General features: G+C 35.6%; 1 protein-coding gene across 10 annotated transcripts in view; it reads right to left on the bottom strand.

The window, feature by feature from the left end:
- Positions 1-23212, bottom strand: part of LOC140629405 (homeobox protein Mohawk-like) — a 68053-nt gene that overhangs the window by 34983 nt on the left and 9858 nt on the right. For 8 of the 10 annotated variants that reach the window (XM_072818859.1, XM_072818860.1, XM_072818857.1 and 5 more), the window contains 2 exons: positions 20766-20919; positions 20019-20354 (listed from right to left, as the gene is read on the bottom strand). In XM_072818859.1, the coding sequence (XP_072674960.1) occupies positions 20019-20354; positions 20766-20919 (490 nt within the window). Of the gene's footprint in view, positions 1-15364; positions 15518-17746; positions 18966-20018; positions 20355-20765; positions 20920-23212 lie in introns of those variants that run through there. The other 2 variants (XM_072818866.1, XM_072818862.1) reach the window with 2 other exon arrangements.

Below are 23212 nucleotides of genomic sequence, written 5' to 3'. Positions count from 1 at the left end.
ACCGTAAAATCAAGTGGAAAAAGCCTGAACGAGGAGCTGAGAGACTCAACTTCTCTTTCTGGCTCTGTCATTAAGTAGCTGTGCACCAGTGGGTCACTCCTTCCCACCCTGCAAGAAAGCAGGGATAATTATCCTTATTTTTACGTCATAGAGTTATAATGACGATCAAATAAAATAACAGATGTTCATGTACTTTCTAAAGTACATAGAGCAACACAATGTATTAATAGATCTAATCTGGCATTAGATTTGCTAACCTAATACCAGAATAGTAAGTACAAAAAATGACTTTAGTAAAAATATTTTTACAATTCAATCATGGATATTATACCCTTTTCTTGCCATAATAAACAATGGCATTCTGCTTTAAAGGATATTTTTATCGTTCATCCAACTTTCGGAGTCTCACTGTGTTCTAGCCTCACTTTACAACTTCTATTTTGTGACTTTTCCTACCTACTGCCTTGTTCCTCTACAGGCAAGCACATCATACTTATGCAAAGGGAAAAGAGGCTTTGCTTGCTGCTTCTACACATGGCAATGGACATGACATTTGATCTTAACATAGGGATTAAGTCATTCATGAGTACAGCTCCAAAAAAACAACTAGCCTTGCTGGTACTACAACATCCAGAAATTCAGAGTTGCTTCTGGTACAGTTACAATTTGTAGTCTGTCTGGCACTGAGAAATCCAACTGCAGTCTCTGTGGTTTAAATAAAATGTATCTACAGCAGCTTGGAGCCATGTTTTAAAATTTTCCATGTTATTTTAGTTCAAGGACAAGCTTTCAAAATTAAAAGAAAACTTTGGCTTTAATTATAGATTAAAAATGAGGGTTTTTTTTTTAAAGGAATGCTATTGTGTCCAACTTTTGGAGAGAGCATTCAAAATAAAAAAAAAATTCTTCCCCTAAAGTAACAATCTTCATTAATATAGGAAGATCAAAAACTGAGAGCATACACTCACACATAAAGACAACATTTTTGTGGCTTTAAAACTATGATAGTCACAGTTCATCTACTCAGTATGATATTTTCCAGTAATTTCAGTTACATTTTACAATCAGGATGCAATACTTTAATAGGCATTACTGCTGACACAATGACAGGACTAATAAAAGGCAGTTGATATTGTTGTTTAACCTCAAATGTAAGAAAAACCTAATATCTTAGAATATAAACTTAGGAAACATAGAAGTTGAGTTATATCCTTCATATAACCAAAGGATTCAATGCAGGAATATTTGAAATCATCAAGTCTCTACACTGTCTTTAAAATTTGATTCAATTTAAATCTAATGTTTGTGGAATGTATCTATTCTGCAATTCAAGGCACAGCTGTATTTTCTGTGGATTTCTATAGAGTGGCTTGAAGTAGAAGCCTGAAGTCAAATTTACCAGCAGAGGCTGTAAGTGAAGCCTTAGACCCCAGACTCTAGACAAGTGCCAGCTCCTCTCCTGCCCTCAGTGCTCTGGGGCCACTCAGGATGCTACAGGAAAGAATCTGACTTCTTTTCTCAACAGATTTGCTGCCCCCTCCAAGGGAAAAGCTCCCCCTAATAAAGGGCCCCATCACCCTTGTTCTATATGATTGCTTTATCTACTTTCTCCACAGCTTGGGCTCCACAGCTCTCAGGAAAATTGCTTTGGGCAGATGTTTGCTTCCCTATGGCCATTGTTATGTCCCTGGATCCCTTCTCCTTTCTACAGAGATGCTCTGTACTTCCTCCTGGAAGTCTATGGCCTGTGTGCCATTGCCTGTCCTACAGAGAAAGCTCTGTCCTAATTTGTCCTAATGGCATCATCTCCAGCCTTAAATACTCATTCATACTGGGACTCTGAAAAAACTTGCATTACTACAAAGGAAGTGATGAAATAAATTCTGGACTGAAGGTTGTAATCAAAGATGAAGGAGTGACAAGGCTGATAATAATCTTCTGGAATGGAGAAATGATTAGGATGGCCCAGAGGAGTGAAGGGGGCTCCTTTGATACTCTCTCACACATTCAATCATTTAGAGACCTGCACGTTCTGCTTTCAAAATACTGTGTGGGAAATGGGGATGATAGGTGGTACTTACCTCACAGGGTCGTTATGAAGATTAAGTAAGAAAATGACTGGCACTTGGTAAACAGTGCTCAATAATTACCAGCTACTATTATTGTCATTATTATGCCTAAACTATTTTGACCATGCTGTTTTCCATCACCTCACAGACATCAGCTGTCCTAAAATAAAGTCCTGCAATTTTTAATGGCGATTCATTTACTATAGAAGACAGAAGGGGTAGACAGAGTACCTACTATGATTGGTGGGAGGCTGAGCACAGAGCAAGGACATAGGCTCCTTAGGAGCCAGGAGGTAGAATAAATCTTGGAAAATGAGGTGGGGGGATCTCTCAAGATATTACCATCTGTGTAACTTTCCCTAGGTTTGGGGAAAAGTAAAAAAAAAAGGGGGTCCAGAGCAAGGCTTTAGAGTCAAACAGATCTGAGCTTGAATTCTAGCTCTGCAACATCACAGCTTATGTGGACAAATTTTATATAACTGTTCTTTCATCGTCAAAGTAAGGATAGTAAGACATATATCACAGAGTTATTGTGGGGTTAAATAAAATAGCACATGAGGGTAAAGCACAGTGCAAGGCACATAGTAAGCACTCAATAAATGGCAACTGTTGTTACCATGTGCAGTAGATGTTCACCATCACACTGGGAACCATTTAGGAATCTACCTTAGAAATACATTGTCAGGGATCCCTGGGTGGCGCAGCGGCTTGGCGCCTGCCTTTGGCCCAGGGTGCGAGCCTGGAGACCTGGGATCGAATCCCACATCGGGCTCCCGGTGCATGGAGCCTGCTTCTCCCTCTGCCTATGTCTCTGCCTCTCTCTCTTTCTCTCTCTGTGACTATCATAAATAAATAAAAATTAAAAAAAAAAAGAAATACATTGTCAGTTGTCTGATGGTTGCATGTTTGTTAAAATGCCAGCTTCAGGGCAGCTGGATGGCTGTGGTCAGTTGGTTGAATGTCTGACTTTTGGTTTTGGCTCAGGTCATGATCTTAGGGTTGTGAGACTGAGCCCTACATTGGGTTCCACACTCAGAGTAGAGTCTGTATGGGATTCTCCTCCTCTCTCTCTCCCCTTCTGCCCTCCCCTTACTCACACTCTTTCTCTCTTTCTCTCTCAAAATAAATAAATAAAATCTTTAAGAAACAGCCTCATGTTATGAGCTAACATTATGATATTATTATGATAAATATATGTATCATTAAGGAAAGCAAGACTAATCAAATATATAAAGAGAATACATAATGTGCAATTTTTGTACTCATATGTAACTAATTATGTAAATGTCAACTAATTTATTTAGACAAGATTTGATTTCACAAAACCTATCCATAGCAAAGCAGTATACTTTTCATACTTTATAATTAAAAGATCACACTAATTATAATGCTTATTGTCTAAACTTTTGAGATCGAATGGGCAAAACCTTACTTAAATCCCTCTAAGTGATCTCTTCTGGGATAGGCAATATTTTGCCCCTGTGACTTTTTCCCCAGTGTCACATCTGTGAATCTGTTATGTTCCATATTAAAAGTGGCACTGCAGAGGTAATTAAGATTACCAATTAGCTGACCCTAAACTGTGGAGATTATTCTGGATTATCTGAGTGGGTGCAATTTAATCACACATGCCCTTATACTCAGAGCTTTATTCTGTGGGGATACAGGACAGAAAGATTAAGTGTCAGAGGGGAGCAATGTGCTGTTGCTGGTTTGAAAATGCGGAGAACCAGTGAGGGGATCAGGCAACTTTGGTAAGCTGAGAGGCAAAGAAGTGGGGTCCTCAGTCTTACAATCACAAGGAAATTATTTATGCCAATAGTTTAGACAAACTTATGAGTGTGATCTTTCCCAGCGCCCCCAGATAAGAGCCCAGTGTGACTGACACCTTGATGTCAACGTAGTGAGACTATGAGTAGAGAATCCAGTCATGAATGCCAGACTTCTGGCTTATAAAACTCAGAGGTAATAAATGGTATTAAGTTGCTGTTGGTGGTAATTTGTTATGTACCGATATAAAGCCAATACATAGGAGTAACAACTATTCTGCACTTTATAACCACAGTTGTCCCTTTCAAATCCGTCATGGTTAAGTATTAAAAAATACTCCTTTTCTGTCTGTGGCATATGAGCTGTCTGTTCCTAGCAATGTATGTTCCATGATCTCAAGCTGGCTTTCCAGCATTTCTTTCTTCTTCTTCATTTCAAAGCCTTCATTTAATATTTTCTTAGAATAAGTGCTTGGATATATTGCTGCCCATTAGCATCTCCCACAGAGGGTATGCAGGTTTGTTGGAAAAGAAAGCCCTTCAAATCCCTATATTCCAGGAAAAAAAAAAAAAAAAAAACCCTTGTGAAGGGATTTGCTGCAATGTCCGGCTAAAAATTAGCTCTGATATTTACTGTTTATTCTTTTTGCCCAACAGCATATCAACCAGTGATAATATGTAAAGCCCTTGACCTCATCGAAATGATTCTAGTGCTTCAAAGGATATACCAAAGCATTTGCTATATAATCCAGAGAAAGACCCACCCCATAGAGCAGATATTGCCTAACATCATGACAATAAAGTCATCACAAGCAAAAGACTCTGGAAATGTTAGGTCCAAATAAAAGAGGGTGCTACTCTAGGAAAGACATTAGGAACAGTGGCCTATTTTAAATTAATTACTGTATAAATAGCACAGTCTCCACATGTTGACAGCTGGACAATCAAGAATATCCCTGAGGGAAGAAAGAAAACTCATAGAAAAGTATTCTGTGGTCAGTCTACCACTGCCCAGAGACATGAGAATGTGGTGAAATATTCAGTCAGCTTAGCCACAGTCGAACAAACTGAGGAAGAATCTGGATAGCAGAGCCCTAAATAAAGATCATGCATTTTACTCTTTAATAAAAAGAGAGAGAGAGAGAGACTGGAGAAGGGGATTGAAGGAGGAGGGGAAGGTAGGGAAGGAAGGAAGAAAGGAAAAGAAAGAAATTAGAGAAAGTCAAGATATTCTGACATTTTCAAAATAAATCAAATATGTAAATTTTAATATGCAGCTCTTTAATATGATATTTTTGAAATATGATAACAGTTTCTCTCCCATGGCATCTCTTTACTTTGATATATAACTTTAATCAGCTATATTTATAGCAATAGCTAAAAATTATTAAGTAATCCAAGTACAAAAGAGTAAAAAAAAAAAACCTAACAATCTGAAGTATATGATTATTCAATGCTCCATTAATCGATTTGCTTGACGGAATGATTGGGGAAAAGGAATGGAATTCTTAGCCACTTTTTTTTACTTAAAAATTCCCAACAGTACTCACTCACAAAGAACTTAGGTTTTCCACTGGAAGGGTGAAAAGAAAAGTTAGTTCTAGCAAGTCCTGCCACATGCTCAACTAGAGGGTAAAATAGTATCCATTCAGATTTGAAATGGATACTATCACATTTCAAAAAAAATCACATTTCAAAAGTGTAGCATTTATTAGGTCTATGACTACCAACTACTACAATATCATGTCATAATTACAAGTATTTTTTATTTAAATTATATTTACCTTTTTATTTCAAGCACTGAAGTTTGGAAAGTCTTATCATCATAATGTGTCATGTTTATGTACATGAAACCCAGCAAGATTTTTCCAGGAGTTCCCATGTTCCATTCTGTATGAAATTACTCTTTATTTATTATTCCTTTGATATTCAAAATCTATACATAATTCTGAATGTGTGTAAATTCCCACTAAAAACTATCAGCAACAAACATCTTTGAGAAAAACATTTACTGACAACAGTCTATATTACAGAGTTCCCTTTAAGATGGTGCACTGAAGAAGCTTTACTTATGTCTCTCAAAATCCCATTAAAATTATGGGATGTAAATTTAAAAACAAGTGCCTAGCAATGCTTGAAAACAATAAATGGCACCACCATCAAATCAGAAAAATTGAGAAATTCACAAAAGATGAAATGCAGACTAAATTGATGAGGAAATCTACACAGAGAACTACAACTCAAAACAAGTGGCAGAGTGTGGTAGAGTGTGAGCTGCTTTTCCCAACAGGGCACAGAAGACACTACAAGCCAGGAATTTATAGAGAACAAAGTGGGCCATGGGAAGAATCATGAAGGTTACCAGTTATAGAACAGACATCAGAAGAGCTAGCCCATGCTTTTCCTTGCTGAGTCTGTAGAGCACCTCTAGATTACCTGAATCCAGGACACAGTTTCTACAAATGTTCTTTAAACAAGTTAGGGGACCTAGCAAAGATGACTCCTAGCAAAGGCATAAAGGCCATTAAGAGATGCAGAGTAGAGATTCAGATAACTTCTGATCTCTACAGGGGTTATGACTGCTATGAAAAAGGAGTGATAAGAAAAAAAATGATGTTCTTAGAAAATAAAAAACAAGACACCAAAATTAAAAGAAGTAGAAAGGCTGACCAATAGAATGGATGGGGCAAAGCTGATGACCAAATGAGTGATCTGGAAGATAAAGCAGAGATAATTGTTCATGATATGGAGGGAAAGATGAAGAGCATGTGAGAGAAAGTAGAGAACCAAGGGATCCCAGGCCAAGATGATTTCATAGATGAACTCTTTCCAATCCTCAAGATATACAGAAAAACTAATCCTTACGTTGTTTAAACTTTTCCAGAGTAGGAAAAGATGAAGTATTTTCTAGCTCATTCCACAAGCCTGGTATACCTCTAATATCAAAATTGTGCAAGGAGAGTGTTAGAACAAAAGAAAATTATAGATAAAGCTCACTTGAGAATTTTGATATAAAATGATTAAATAAGGGCAGCCCTGGTGGCTCAGCGGTTTAGCGCTGCCATCGGCCTAGGGTGTGATTCTGGAGTCCCAGTTTCAAGTCCCACATCGGGCTCCCTGCATGGAGCCTGCTTCTCCCTCTGCCTGTGTCTCTGCCTCTCTCTGTCTCTCAGGAATAAATAAATAAAATCTAAAAAAAAAAAAGAAAAAGAATTCAAGGAGGTTAAACCCTAAGAAACTTACTCTACACAAACAGATTAAAAGAGGACAGTCAAATGGTATTAAAAATTGTGGAATTAGCATCTGATCATTATAATAACCTATTTAGTTATGTGTACATTTTGGGAGTGGGGAGAATCTCTTATTAAATAATCTAGGAATGGAAAGAGAATCCCTTACCTTGACAAAGTGATGACATCAGAAATTTTCTGCAAACGTTATACTTAACAGTAAAATATAAGAAAAATTCCCTTTGATGCCTGCCATCACTACTATTATCCAACATTGTTTTGGAAAATTTGGTCAATGGAATGTAATAACTGGAGGAAGGGAATAAGGGCAAGAGAGAAAAGAGCAGAATAAGTACATAAAGCTGTTACTATTTGAAAGTTGGATGTTTATTCATCCTCTGACAATCAGGTAAAAGAAAATATAAGATGGTATAAGAAAAATACACAAACCTCAACAGATTTCCTATTATATATCAGTGATAAATATGATAATATGTAATAGATTGGAATTCATCCACAATGGAAACAATAAAAATGAAAAAATAAAACATCTAATAATTTAATGAGAAGTATGTAAACCTTATGTAAAGAAAACTATAAAAATTTATTGAATATCCTGAAAAATAATCAGCATAAATGGAAAGACTGAGTGGAAAGATGATATAATAAGGATAGAGATATTCCCCAAATTACTATATAAATTCAATGCAATCCCAGATGAATTTCCAATGAAATTTTTTAAATGAAACTTGTCAATCTTATCCAAAGTTCAACTGGAAAAGAAAATCTTAAGTGCCTTGATGAGAGTATTTTGAAAACACGGACAGCAGACATTCCCTGCCATATGTCAAAATGCACAATAAGGCTCCAGTCACAAAAACAGTGTGCTACTGATGTAGAAATATTTTAAAAGTTTGGTGGAATACATTAGAGTCTAGAAATAGACACATTAAAAGGAAGGTAAGGTATAATAAAGGTAGCATTTCAAATATGTAAGGAAATGTGGAAGTACTCAGTAAGTTGTGTTGGGACAAATGGTGTTGAGGAAAAAACAGAAATCAGATCACTACTTCATATAATTTACAAAAAAGTTTAGGTAGATAAATGTACAATTTATCTTTATCTTTTTATATACTTGTACAATGTACAAGTATATAAATGTACAATTAAAATAATAAAAGTTTGTTTTTATGTTTTTTTGGGATAGGTCTACCTAAAAATGACACAAGACATAAAGAACACACTGACATATTTAATCATAAGCCCTCTCCACTCTTGGCATCCTAACCTACCCTTAAGGTACAAAACCCTCCCTGGGCAAGGTCCTTTCCTACTACCATGGGGGCTCCTGTGGCCAAGCTCCCTGAAGCTCCTTTGAAATGTTCCTGAGCTCAGAGTCCAAATTTGTAGTGATAAAATGGTATGCACTTAACTATGACTTTGTCAACTGTAGCCTTCTTTTTCTCCCTCTACTTTTTCGCAGAATCTCAGATTTTCAAAGGTATAAAATACTTATGCATCCCCATTTTACAAGTGAAGGAAAACCAAGGCCCTGGTTAATAAAAGAACTTGCCTTGGAACACATACCTAGCTGCTAGCAGTTCAGCTGAATATGGAGCTCCTGGTTTCAAAGGCAATTGGTTTCTGCTCTTTCCACATTATAACTTCCTGTGGCCTAATCTACAAGTGGCTAATTTTCAGGTCAGGTATGGAGGCTTACTACAGAGAAAATCTGAACCCAATAAAGTCATTTTTCAAACCACATATGAAACAGTAGGAATTTAACTATAGTCAAAATACAGATTAAACTTGTATTGTTTCCAGAGTCCCTACTCATTTATACCATAATTTTAGTTAAAGTACCTGAGAGACAGGATGAGATCAAATAGAACATAGATCATTTGCCTTTGTCTTTTTGTTCTGAGCTTCCTATTAGCATTTCACTGAGTGTGTATGTCAGAGGGTGGGAATTAGGAATGGTATTTAGGGGTTGGTAATATGTCATGAAATCATAACGTTGAGATTTTTTATATTTTCCTAATGAGAGGAAAGTTATTGTAACTATAAACTAAATTTTACTGCTTCAATCATAGTAACCATGAAATAGTCCTCAAACACCTTTCAAGATAGTTGAAAATTACTATTCCAGATGATTTATGTTTGTACTTTTTAAAGCACATTTTAAGAAAAAATATAAATAAAAAACCTCCTGAAGGAAAAAAGAACACAGGTTAGATAAACCAGAGGCCCCATGGGTTATGAGTAAATCTGAACTGGTGCCATTTTTCTGGAAAGGTCTAAAGTAAAGGAACCCAGGAGACACAATAAAAACTAAGACAAGACCAACTGCACTACTGACAAGGTTGTGAAAAAATTCCTTGATCCAACTGGATAGATTTAGCAGCTCAGAAAGAATTGAGGAGTGGGGGGGAACACCAAGAGAGATAAAATGAAGTCAAGACAATGATAAAAGAAAATGCAAAACAATGGCAGTCAACCTCAGTTGCAAACTAGCAAAAGCTATGTGGGTTCTCAAGCAGCCACAATATTATAACCATCTAGTTTTGTGCTCAGGCGAAGACATCACACCAAAGGCACTTGGCACCAAATAACTTCTGGCCAGGGATTTTACATTTAGAAATGTAAGACCCAGTAACATTTAAGGAATTCCCCCTCTTGCCAGATAGCCATCCTCTTGCCCTGAAGCCATGTGACAAATGATCCTGAATACCACGTTGCCTTTTATGCATCTGTTGTCTAAATCAGTGTAGAAACTGGAAGGAGAGACTGAATTCTGGCCCTTAGCAAAAGGCTACATTTTAGTGTCATAATGACAGTCTTGGCAGAACAGGGCATTCTTACTTGAAATGTCTCTGCCATACTAAGAGCTTTGTCCACCATAACCTGAACCTGGCTTGATCGAAGGGACTATCAGTTCTAAATTTTAAATACACAATCAACTATGTGAAAATTTAAAAGAAGCAAACTGTTTCTTGGAAATCTCACTTCATGAATGATTGTCTCTGACTACTTTTTAGCACTTGAAAAGGTTTCATTTTCATTTGTGTTGTTTTCTGTTTTTATATCACCAAAATATTTCTCTCAAAATCACCACTGAAAACTTTTTTTTTGTTCTTTTTATTTAATGACACTTGATCAAAGGCAAAATTGCTTTTGTGTACTCTGTGTGTGTGTGTGTGTGTGTAGTGTAGTGTATAATGGCACCAAAAAGGGAATACATTCTTTCTGTCAAAGATGTTCATCTTGGTCACTGTATCAAAGATGCTCTAAAGCACTGAAGCCGGTAGGCAAGAAACTGTTTTTAATCCTCTCTGAAGTGCAGGATGGCAAGAGAGACACAACATGCACTTGAGAGCATCCTGGCCACAGTGCCATCACTTCAGGGTTGCCCAAATCTGTGAGTATTTTCATAGCTTGCTTTTCAGACTGGAAAGATCTAAAATTGTTGGAAATAGATGAGCAATGTTGTGCTTAAACCTGAGACTAGTCTATCTTCCCCAAACCATTTTCAATTTGGGTTGTTATTATCACTCAAGTTTTTTTCTGGCCACTATCAGGTAAGGATTCAAGGTCTCCAGTGTCCACACAAGGCAGAAGGAAGATACCACTGGTCATTTTGAAAAGCCACTTTGTTTTCCTAACTACATCCAATTTCTTTCACCACTATGACTACACACACATGCAGACACACACACACAAACCAGCAGTATTAAGTTTCAGGCGTTTTCTGCAAACTATTCATATTTCCCTTAGTAACCAAAGGATGACCCCTAGGTAACGATGCCTATTACAGCCTGCAGTCCATAAACATATGTAAAGATCTTTCCACTGCAGCCATTAAAATAGAGAACGTTTTTTAAATGAACATATACCCTGCCTAAGTTCTCAAAAGTTCAACAAAAAATGACTTAAGTATTTACTTTTATTTAAAAGTAAAAGTCAATTAAGTACCTGAAATTGCCCAAAGCAATCAGACTTATTGTACCAAGGATCTGGATCATATCTCCAAACAACTAAGCAACTCATCCAAAAACACTAACAATTTCAATGCCTAGAATAGAGCCTAAAACAATTTTCTAACCTGCAAATTCAAGAATTGAACTAGAGGAGCCATTAAAGTTCACTCTTGGATTTATAAAAATATCCTTGACTATTTCCTTCTTTAGTACAGTGAAAATGAGAGAAATTGGGTAACAAAGTTGTTAAAGAAGAAAAGGAGAAAAGGGGCATTATGCAATTGTATTTTAAACGGCCTTCCTTGACCTAAACTGAAAACTAAGAGAAAAATTCAAAATTTGTAAAAGAACCATTTCTTTTGTGAGTGAACAAAATTGTTACTTTGTTGCTTCCTCAAAACTCACAACTATAAATGATATAATTTCTAATAGAAAACAAGAACAGGAGTTTCCAAAATTTAAAAGTACCAAAATTCTGGTCTGGAAGAAAACACGTATTTATTCTGAGTAAAAATTCTGTTACATCAACAAGACACATTTTGACATAGAAAAATACCTGTTTAATTTTAGAAACAAAGTAGGGAGGCAGAAGGGAAAAACTAACTGCAGTTAACCAAAAAAGAAAGAAAGAAAAGAAACCACTTCCATATTCATTAAATAGAATGTCTTGTTATTTTCACAGACAGTAAAAACTTTTTGACATCCTTTTTAGTCCCAGACTGGAGAAGTGTCAATGGATCTTATTTGGTCTCTTCTTCAGTGTGTAGAGTTTACAAGCCTAACCAAATTTAGAATTAGTGGGAGTTATGCACTTATGTTCCTTATACATAAGAGAAGAAAAAAAGGCCCTTTTATGCCAGCTTCGAGCTGGGCTTGAATTTTTATGACTTATTTAGAAGCCCTAGGGAATGAAAAAAAAAAGTTTCTTAATGGAAATACTGACACAGTCTTAAATATAGTGACATGAACAAGCACTTCTATGAAACAGCACCAGGATGTGACTGACCACTCCAGCAAGTTTGAAGTGAAGACAGTTGCAGACAATTGATGATAACTGACTGAATGACATTAGGAAAGTAATGGCAAGCTAGAAAAATCAAAATTTCCGGTTGGTAAACTTGTTTTTAATAGGAAAATATGTAAAATGTATGGGATCTTTACTCCAGTAAATGGAGGAAAAAGAAAATGTAAAATTTTTGCATAGATTTTCTTCAATTGTTACCGGATTAAAAGTAGTCATTCTTAAAAAGTCAAAGCTGTCATATCAATCCTGAGAGATGTAGCGAAGAGTTTAAATCAGTGGATCTAAATCTTGGTTTCTCAGATCTTACAAGGCTATGTACTAGATAGAGATACACAACAAATACTTGTTTTTTGTCTACCTGTTACACTTTTCATTCTTTGGTGGATTTCTAAAAATTAGCTAGTCTTTTCCATTTATCATCATATTTTCCAGAAAGTCACTTATTTACTTGAAAATTGGGTTAGTTTCATTTTATACTTTCTAAATTACTATGTTGAATCTCTTAAACCTCTCGAAGTTTTCAGCTACATTTTGTTTAGCATTTTCCTCTGGCTTTAACTTTTTTCACAATTGCCTCTTTTTAAAAAAGCTGTTTAAACTTATTCAAGATCATTTTTTTTCTCTTATCATGTTCAGGGACACAGATCAACATGTATATGTGTACATTAAAATGTCCTTTATAGTTTGGAAGGCAAACAGACCAGATCATTAAAACACTAACTCATTTAAGAAACAGTTACGGGGCAAATATGGGAAAGACACTGTATGAAGTGCTAAGGGGGCTATAAAATGTATAAAACACCACTTCAGGACCCCAGAGAACTTTTAAACACATAAGGCAGTGAGTATCAGCACAAAAGAGAGACAGAATACCGCTGTCTTTCAGAAAAACAGTGTGTCTAACCTTCCCACAAATGTGTATTAGTGTTGCTATCATACTTAGGTATCGGATAGAAGAAATGTAATATTTGTTACAATGTAAAATGTTCCCACAAATGTGATTTAGTGTTGCTATCATACTTAGGTATCAGATAGAAGAAATGTAATGTTTGTTACATTGTAAAATGTAAAAGGAATGCAAAACGTACATTTTTAACAATGTAAAAGGACAGAAAACATTAGGACTAAACATAGTTCTAAAAAATGTGTATATTTTCTAAACCAAACTGCCATAGACTTCCGATTTGTTTGCAAGCCATATGGTATAGGGGCTTTAGGTCTCAGTATTTACATTTACGGTTTTTCAGACTCTCATGTAATACCAAAGAACAAAGAAAAGTGAAGGAAAAGTTACCCCTGAAGAAATCAGAAGAAATCAGAAAACTGCTCATGCCAATAGTTGTTCTTTTTTTTTAAATTTTTGTTTGCCATTACTCTCTCAGTTTTTAACAGTAGATGGAACACTTTTGCAATTTCATTTAAATTTTGCAAGTGAATTCATAAAGGAAATTTAATTTTAAAAAGCAAGCTACTGTTAAATACTCCATATGATGTATTTGGCTTTCATCATCACTGATAAACATTTACAAATCTATGGTGTTTAGAATATCGTGCTTAAGTTTGAATGATTCTGGAGTAACCTCACGCCTACCCGAAAGTCAGAACTTCTGTAGATATCATTTATAAGATTACTGCTTTGGAATAAGTAATTAGGAAAGAACCCTTTTCAAATGGCTATGAGAAAGACATCATTCTTTATTCAAAGATATTAGGGGCAAGTTTAGGATTGTGGTTAATTCTGAAACTACTGATTTGAAAGGGTGGAATATATAAAAAGCAATAGGAGGAGGTAGTTTAGAGAAGAAAGGATATTGAAGCACACCCCACATGCTGTGTTTAATATTATCATCTTAGGAGAACAGACAATTCTATATTTTTAAAATCAGTACTTAAATTTCTACTTGGAGATTTCACTTATGATGGAATACCTCATTCCCAGATGGTGTTTGATAGGCAAAGTATTATTGTAGTAAGGATACAAGACAAGAAATTGGATAACCTTTCAAGTATCCTTTAAATGTCACTAACTGGGCTCGTGATAGAGGGTTTTATTATTCTCCGCTGAAGTACATGAGCAGTCATTTGCATGCCAGGAAAAGAATGTCTGGAATAATCCAAAAGGGCAAAGCTTAGCTCTTTCACTAAAAATAAGGAAGTGACAGGCACAAAAAGGGAAATAAAAGAAGATAAAAGTATCCAAAGCAGACTTACTAGTCAACAAATCCCATAGAGAAACTACTATGTACACAGAAACATACTATTTTAACAGCTGGCTCTTGACAAAGCCTTCTCTTGACTACCATGAAGCTTTCTTTAAGCTACTCACAAATACAAAACCTAAAATTGATGAAACATATAAATTAGTAGTGATTATTCACTGTTGAAAAAGATCTGCCAAGACAGCCCTTTAAATCTTTCTTCTGCTTCATGTAACTATGGTTTCTTTGTTGAGCAGCCTAGCACAAAGCACAGGGCTCCAGTGAGCCTAGGATAGGGCCTGTGTAGAGTGGCTCTTAATATTTTTGTACATGGAATGAATGCATGAAAGAGCACCTCATACATGAGAGAACTGTATCTCAGAAACGTACCTGTGAAAGTCAGCTTTCCGAACTGGGAGTGCACTTCTTCAAAGAAGCCATTCTGTATAAAGTTAAGGTTAAATCCCAGGCTAATTCAATGCTTTTTTTTTTTTTAAGATTTTATTTATTTATTCATGAGACACACAGAGAGAGGCAGAGACAGAAGAAGTAGGTTCCCCACAGGGAGCCTGATGTGAGACTGCCCCTGGACTCCGGGATCAGGTTTTGAGCCAAAGGCAGATGCTCAACTGCTGAGCCACCCAGGCATCCCTAACCCAGTGGTTTTACTGAACTCCTGAGCATACCTGGGTTTTTACCACTGATAATGCCCTTTACATTCTAAAGTACTTGTGTATGTAGGAAGAGAGAAAAAAGAACATCATTAGCTGAGAGGAAATGTTTGAAAATGGCATTTAGCCTCTGGCATCCTCCCAAACTTATTTTCTACTTCCTATTTCCTCTTTCCCTAATAACCAAAATCCTTAGTTCTGTCATTTTGCTCCAACTGTGGCAGGCCATCCAAATGGCCTCTACCTTCCAAAAAATTCCATGTAGCAAATAAATGACTTCTTTTTTTTCTCTCAATCAAAATCTCCATTTCTTCAGGGATATTCACCTCAGTCAAGTGGAGGGGAAGCTAATCTAATTAATTCACACTACCATAGGAAAAGAGTTCTATCGGCCTGTATGTTTTTGCCACACCACATGTGTCTAATTAAGAGGGATTTTAGACAGTTTAACACGATGAAGTTTAAACATTCAGCCTGTGGGAGCTGGTTAAATTTATGAATTATATACTAGCAGAGCAGTGGGGCTCAGAGAATAAGCATTCAAATGTACTAGCCATTTATAAGTTGATCATTTGTGAGCTGCAAAAAGAAAGAACATAACAGGGATTTGTTCTCAAGCCAAGCAAAAGAAGGGGAAGAAGTCTACCCGTTTTACTTCAAGACTTGCCTGATTTTTCCCCTTGTCAATAGACTTCTTAGAAACCTCTCCTTTCTCCTTCAGTAAAGAAGGAAATTTGTTAGGTTTTTGAGGATAAATCAAACTGCAATGCAAGTTAGGAAAGGCTCCAGTGAGGACTCACTGTAAGGTGGCACAGATGGCACATAGCTCCTTCATGGATGGTCCCATCTGGAGAATATCAGTACTGATTCAATAGAAATGGAGGTGGATATTAAAGCTAGTCTTCATCCTGATACCTCAGAGAGCAGACTCACTGAGGGACTAGAGGGCTCGAGGTCAGTTTGTCATGGGGATTCACTCCATCACATACCTGAAAATTGTCATCCATTAACCTAACATGATGAACAGTAAGATGAACAGTATTGTAATTTTAATTTAGACATAGACAACACTGAGTGACTAAGTTTTCTCAAGTATTATTTAGCTGTATTTAGAAGCAATAACCTTAATAATTCTAGTCAATTCTTGTTTAAAGATTTTATTTATTTATTCATGAAAGACACACAGAAAGAGGCAGAGACATAGGCAGAGGGAGAAGCAGGCTCCCCAAAGGGAGCCTGATGTAGGACTGTATCCCAGGACCCCAGGATCACGACCTGAGCCAAAGGCAGATGCTCAACGACTGAGCCACCCAGGGGCCCCTAATCAATTCTAATGTTATAATTTCTGCTGTTAGAAAGAAATATTTTAGCCAATACTTATTGAAAGCCTATTTTGTCCCCTGGGGGAAAAAATCTTTTTTATCCCTTGCATGATGGGGAGACTGTAGATTACAAAAAAATGTTTAATGTCTACATAAAATCAACAAAAACATGTTTGCATCTACTTTGATGTTGTCAGTCAAGTGGAGAGGAAGCTAATCTGATTAATACACACTGACATAGAAAAGACTTCTATCCACCTATATGTGTTAATTATGATTACTACTTTATAATCTAGCAGGCTTCACCCTCCTAGAATTTACAAGAACAGGTGAAATGAAACTCAGTGATACATTATCTTTCCACACACCAACTCTTTCATTTGGCTTTTTTTTATTCAATTATCATTAATGGAATGAATCATAAGATACTAAAAATGGGTGAGGAAATGGATACAATTCTTTTTTAGCATAGATAAATTAATACACTATGTTTAAAGGTGATCTAGTCTTGAAAAAGAATTTAAAAGATGAAATCTTTGCACTAGGGACACCTGGGTGGCTCAGTGATTGAGTGTCTGTCTCTGGCTCAGGGTGTGATCCCGGGGTCCTGGGATCGAGTCCTGTATCATGATCCCCACAGGGAGTCTGCTTCTCCCTCTGCCTATGTCTCTGCCTCTGTGTGTGTGTGTCTCATGAATAAATTTTTTAAAAAATCTTTAAAAAAAGGACAAAATCTTTGCACTACTATAAAACTGGGGTGGAGGAGGGGAGTGGTATTTAATAGCAGATTGAGAGGATTTCTTTTTAGGCAAAGAAAGAAAGATATAACCAGAAGGAATTGAAGGAATTCAGAATAAGCCTGTATGCCAGAGAAAACCATAGCAGTTGCTCAGAAAGTATTTATTGAAATCCCCTGTTCTACTATTTATGCTTGAGTGGTAACCCAGCTACAACTGCAGCAACGTTGTCGCTCGGTTCCCCCAGAAGACAGCCATTTATTATTTCAGGCTGAGATTTAGCAGACGAGTCTTAGACCACCAATCTTTCTCAACTCTCTATCCACAAAACCAAAAAATTTATTTCGTTCTTTTTAAAGTTCATACTCATGCATGCAAAACCAGAAGTTTACATGTCTAGGTTGCTTTCTCATTGTTTGCATAACTAAAAAATAGGCTTTTATTTAAAAATAGAACTTGGCAGATGAACAGGCCATTGATTGGATATTTTAATAAAAATAAATGGCCAAGATACTTAATTTCGAGAAGTATCAACTATACAGGCAAGTTTCCCTCTTTGGTTTTCTACTTTATCACCTTTGAAAAGAGCATGCATTTTCAGAAGATTCATCACAATGTGTAAATTTCAAATTTGTTTCTACTGGGTAACATAAAGAAATTTATAAGAAATTTCACAAAATAATAGATCTTCAATTATTCCACCTAATCAAAATTAATCTTCATTGTTTCAAAAAATCTTCCTTGTTTTTGTCTATATATATATTTGTACTGTCATAACTGCATTCAATGTTTCCACAATTTTAAATTGTTTTCCACTTAACCTTATGCTATCAATATTTCTCATGTTGCTTTAAAGTCACTATCAGTATTATAAATAAAAATGTTGATTTTTATGCTATTCTAATCTAGCTTTGGATTAGAATAACATTTACATTTTTAAAAACTGACATACTTCCCATATTTTTATATGTTCCAGAAAAATGCATGAAGGATGAGAATTAATTATTTCTTCAAAGTTTGGGGGAAAAAATCCAACAAATCTATCAAATCATATGTTTTGGGAACAGGGTTTACTAAAATCCTTGACTTTCCCTGAATTAGTGATCATTTATAACTTTTCTCATTGTAATTTTATAATTTACTTCGTGTGGATATTACCAATTCATTTCATCTGCACATTTATATATAGTATATTGTCAAATAACTGTGCATAATACACCACAATTTTAAAAAATATTTTTAATGACTATATATTGATTGCTATATCTCCTTTCTCATTTCCAACTTTAATCTCTGCCAAGTTTTACCTGTTTCTTTTAGTATTGCTTTCAGAGTCAACTCTTAATTTATTTTTCAGCTTTCCATGTTAACTTTTTCATTTTATTTTTATTCTTTTTTCAATTATCTGTACTTGCACATTTTGACGTCCTATCCCTTTCTATCTCTGTAAATAAAATTAATGAAGCTCTGAATTATCTCCAAGTTCTGCTCTGGTCACATTAGTTAGATGTTAGTATGTAATTAAAAAAATTTTTTTTATTAGCTAAATAGTCTTTATTTCATCTTTTACTTCTTACTAGACCCAATTATTACTTACAAGACTAATTTTGTATGTCAGAGCATTTGGAGTTGTTTTCAACCTTGAAGTTGGAGATGCAAACAGAAAGTGAAGTTAAGTCTTTAAAAATGTATTGAGATTTTCTCTGAATCCTTACAGATAATATATCTTTTTTTAAAAAGATTATTTCTTTATTTATTCATGAGAGACACACAGAGAGAGAGGCAGAGACACAGGCAGAGGGAGGAGCAGGCTCCCTGCAGGGAGCCCGATGTGGAACTTGATCCCGGAACTCCAGGATCATGCCCTGAGCTGAAGGCAGACACTTAACCGCTGAGCCACCCAGGTGTCCCACAGATAATATATCTTGTACACATTTGTAGACACTTGAAGATTTCCAGTTAAATAATCTGAAAGGTATATTAAACAGACCAAATGTAATTCTTTTATAAAGACCTATTGCCCACATATCAAGCTCCTTACAAGGACTACACTCAGTATCATTTGTGTAGTGTTTAGCAGAGGGCCTAGAATATCATAATTGCTCAATAAATGAATTGTGGCAGTATATGTAATAATTAAGAGTTATCATAGTCTTGTAGTAGTTATGTTCCTCCTACCCCTTACACAGGCTAAGCTGCACTACTGATCCGGAGAAGAGTTATTAACTTGTGTTTTTGGTCTGGGTTTTCTTATCTATGATATAACATGGCAGGACTAGATGCTTTCTAAAGTTATTTCCAACTCTAAAATTTCTAAATCTCATTTGTTGGCATTTTCAGGATCTGGACTCTATCTGCACCAGATGTAGGTCACACATATCCTTTGTTCTGAAGCAACTTGCTCAAACACACTCTTTACGAGCAAAACTCTGGAAACTGAAGTGAAGATAGAAATTTTTACCAAACTCACTACTCCATCAGAAAGTTCCGGACAGGCAGAAATCAATTCATAATTTTTGGAATAAAAGTAAAAATTTCAAAGCTATTTATCAGTCTTACTTGTGCTTTCCAGGAATAAAAGTAAAATTTCCAAAGCAATTTAAGCCCGATCTACACTTTTCCTTCACATGAGTCTTGGCACCCATGCTAATTTGTGTTCATTTTCCATCACTATTAGCAATCAAAGAATTTAAGAGAAAAGATGGAACACAAAGTGTTTGCATGGCTGGCTATAATTCAGGGCATTCCTCCTCCAAGAATGTATATCATTGAGATTAAAAATGAGCATTAAGAATGAAAATTCTCATCTTTATTACTAAGAGTGAAAAACCCAAGTAGACCATCATCTACTAACAAGTACATCTGGTAATTAAAAACAAAACAAAAGCTTTCAAATTAAATTATGAGCTATATGTGAATAATCCCTTATAAAAGCAGTAAAGATCATGCCATTATACCTGTTGAATTTGCTGCAGTTTTAGTTCTATTTTAAACAAGGTGTCATGAAAAGCACAGACTTACCTGTACGGTAGACAAAGTTGCCTTCGGTTTCTGATGATGAGGGAGACACCAATTCTTCCTCAAATTCATTGGAACTAAAAGATCCCGAATGGTTTCTTTGCCTTGTCTTTCCCATCATGGCAGCATTTGTGGCCATGACATGTCTCAAGGAGTCGTTAAGGTAACGATTCAATAAGCTGCTCTTGTATTCGGGGGGTGATACGTAGTCCTCACTGGCCTGTGACTCTGGCCTCACTCCAGCTTTTATGACTGAGCTTTCACTTTTAGTCACAGGATGATGAACTGGATTATTATAGCCCCCTTCATTTATGTGGTTTCTTGGAGGATTTTCTCCATCTAAGGGAGAAAAATACCAATAGGTAGTACTTACATATACTATTCCCTGTTATAGTCAATCATTAAATATATACATAAATAAAGAATATTTAAAGTATATTAAATTGTCTTTGATACCCCAGGTTAATTTTTAGGGAAAGGAAGCAGGAATCTATGTAATCTCTCCCTATGGTATCTTAATTTTAACGAATTTCACAGAAAATGTTATTCTGACACATGATAAATCTATAAACAAGAGGAAGCAGCCATATTCTGTTGGTCATTTATAGAATTGTAAAAATGAAGTTACTTCACGCAATAAAAAAGAATCATTAGAGTACCATCATATTTAGTGGAGTCAACCTTAAAAAACAGCACTTGGGGTGAACTTCTTATTAATAGAGGGAAAGCAAAATAAAAATATTAACAAACCTTCAGAACATGAATCATCGCTGCTTACACTAAGTCGCTCAGCGTTTCCTTGAACATACTTGTTGTACAGTTTTATTCGTAAAGCCCAGCTTAAATCTGGCTGTCGAACGGTATTCTTAAGCCGACGTCTTGCATTAGCAAACCAATTTGACACCTAAAAAAGTTTTATTTTTCAATTAACAAAACAAAAAATATTACCCATCACATATTACTTTCCCACAAGGGACCTAAGCCTCTCACAGTATCTCTGATCATTAAATATTCTCAGAATGCAATAGTACTAGACATTCATTCATTCATTCAACAAATGCTGAGCACTTACTACAGAGACTGAGCACCTACTGTGTTCTAGGAATAATAATAATTAAAAAAAGAACAGGCTTTGCCATCAAATGCTCAGTCTAGTAAGAGGTAGGATAGTGTACAAATAACTTTAGTATAGGAAAGAATGTGATTGAATGGCTTAAGAGGCATTAAAATAAAATGATACAGGAATCCAAAGGAAGAAGGGGTTACTTTCATGTATGACTTAAGACTTCATGAGGAATTAAGTGAAACATTGAAGGAGTGTGTCAGGTATAATGGGTAGGAAAGTGTGTTCCCAATAAAGAGGACTTGAGAACAAATATAAGTCAAATTCCAGAGACATTGTGGTGGGTGAGGAAGAGGGAAAGAGTTAAAAATGACCTTGAGCCATTCCTTTGTAACCAAGAGAAGGACAATGCCATTTTGAGAAGGAAAGTAGAACTGTTTATGGGTGAAATGATGTGCTTGGTTTAGGGAATGATTAGTCTGAGGTACTGGAAAAGCATACAGGTGAGATGTGAAGGAAGAAAGCAAAAATGATATCTGAGACTCAAGGGAGAAGAAAATCAGATGTGGGTCAAATGCACAGAAGTGTCGGCGGCAGCTTTGAGTAGTCAGGGAGATGGCTGAAGACCAAACCCTGGAAACCTCCAGAGATCAAAGAGACAGAATTATAACAGAGAAACTAGCACAGCAGTCAGATACAGCAATCAGAGAAGTAGAGAGAGAGAAATGCCAATAACACTCAGCTTTTTTTTTTTTTTTAACACTCAGCTTTAAGTTGAAAGTCAAATGCTTCCAAAGAAAATAGCTGAATGCAAAGAAACAAACACTGCAAAACAAAAGAAAGTTACTTCCATTTCTTTTTAATAGATACTATTGTATTTCTGGAAGTTAGAATGGTGCTTGAGATTTCCTTGAAAATATCTGGCTATCATCAGGAAAAAATATATGTAAATAACCCAAAGGGCCAATATTTGCTTTTAAAAGAATGATATATGGAAAGAGAATTACGTCTTTCTGCCAATTTTTTTCTAGAACATGAGTCCACATTACAACAATAGTTTGTGTGGCAGTGCTTACGTTGGAAGTTTCTTTTTTTTTTTAGAGATTAATAATATAAACCTACAATTTTTACATATTTCTCAAGACATAATTATTGAATGGGCCTATGGTGAATCCTACTTTTTAAAAAAACAGAACTACATTTTTTCCCTCTTTGACTCTACAAGTTTTTAAAACATGGTGGTTTTTCCCAATTTACATACACACACATACACATGCACACACACATATATACAGAAAATATATCATAGGTAATATATATCCAATATTAATTACCTTTGAGTCTTAAGTAATAACTGTCCCCTTAAATTTATGTGCATTGATGTAATAACTCACCATGGCATTCCAGAAGTTTTAGTTTTTATCAAGCCCTCTTCCTATCAAGTTGTGCTATTATACTATGATTTAATATGGCTTCAATTTTTTTAGTCTTCTCCAACCTCTAGACAGACACCTTCTGCAAATACTCATTCAATAAACATACATTGAGTAGTTCTTGTGCTCTAGCTATGGTGGTCAGTGCTAGGAATGTTAAATATTAGGATAAACTTCGTCCCTGCACATATGGAAGGATTAGTGTGGAACTATGTATTAACTGAAATACATGGGTGAACATTTACTATGGAAGCACAAAATGCCTGGTCTAGTCTTCAAACCTTCCTCTACTCTCCAAGTCGTAGCCGAAGTATTTATTCAGGTTTTTGTTAGTAGTAACTGGGAATTTTAGAACTTTTTTTTTCTGGATTTCTCTATCTTCCATTCTATGCACTTGAATGAATCTTAACCATCACCATCAACTTCAAGTGTTGATGTACCATTATGATTTAATTGCTTGACTTCTTCAAATCCTCATCAATATCTTGTTATCCTATAACTGTGGCATAATGTTTTCCTATTCTGAATTTGCCAAAATCAAGTGTGAATCTACAGAAGTCACTTAACTTTTCTGAACTTCAAACCCTTCATCTATAAAATGCATTAGATGGTTCCTAACATCCTTGCCAACTCTAAAAACTAAGATCTGTGAAATACAGTCTAAGCTCTCCTACAAAAGTGTTAATTTATTCCTTTTATAG

The sequence above is a fragment of the Canis lupus genome, assembly GCF_048164855.1.
Source record: "Canis lupus baileyi chromosome 5 unlocalized genomic scaffold, mCanLup2.hap1 SUPER_5_unloc_2, whole genome shotgun sequence".
NCBI lineage: Eukaryota > Metazoa > Chordata > Mammalia > Carnivora > Canidae > Canis > Canis lupus.
This window is presented reverse-complemented; position numbering and strand designations above follow the sequence as displayed.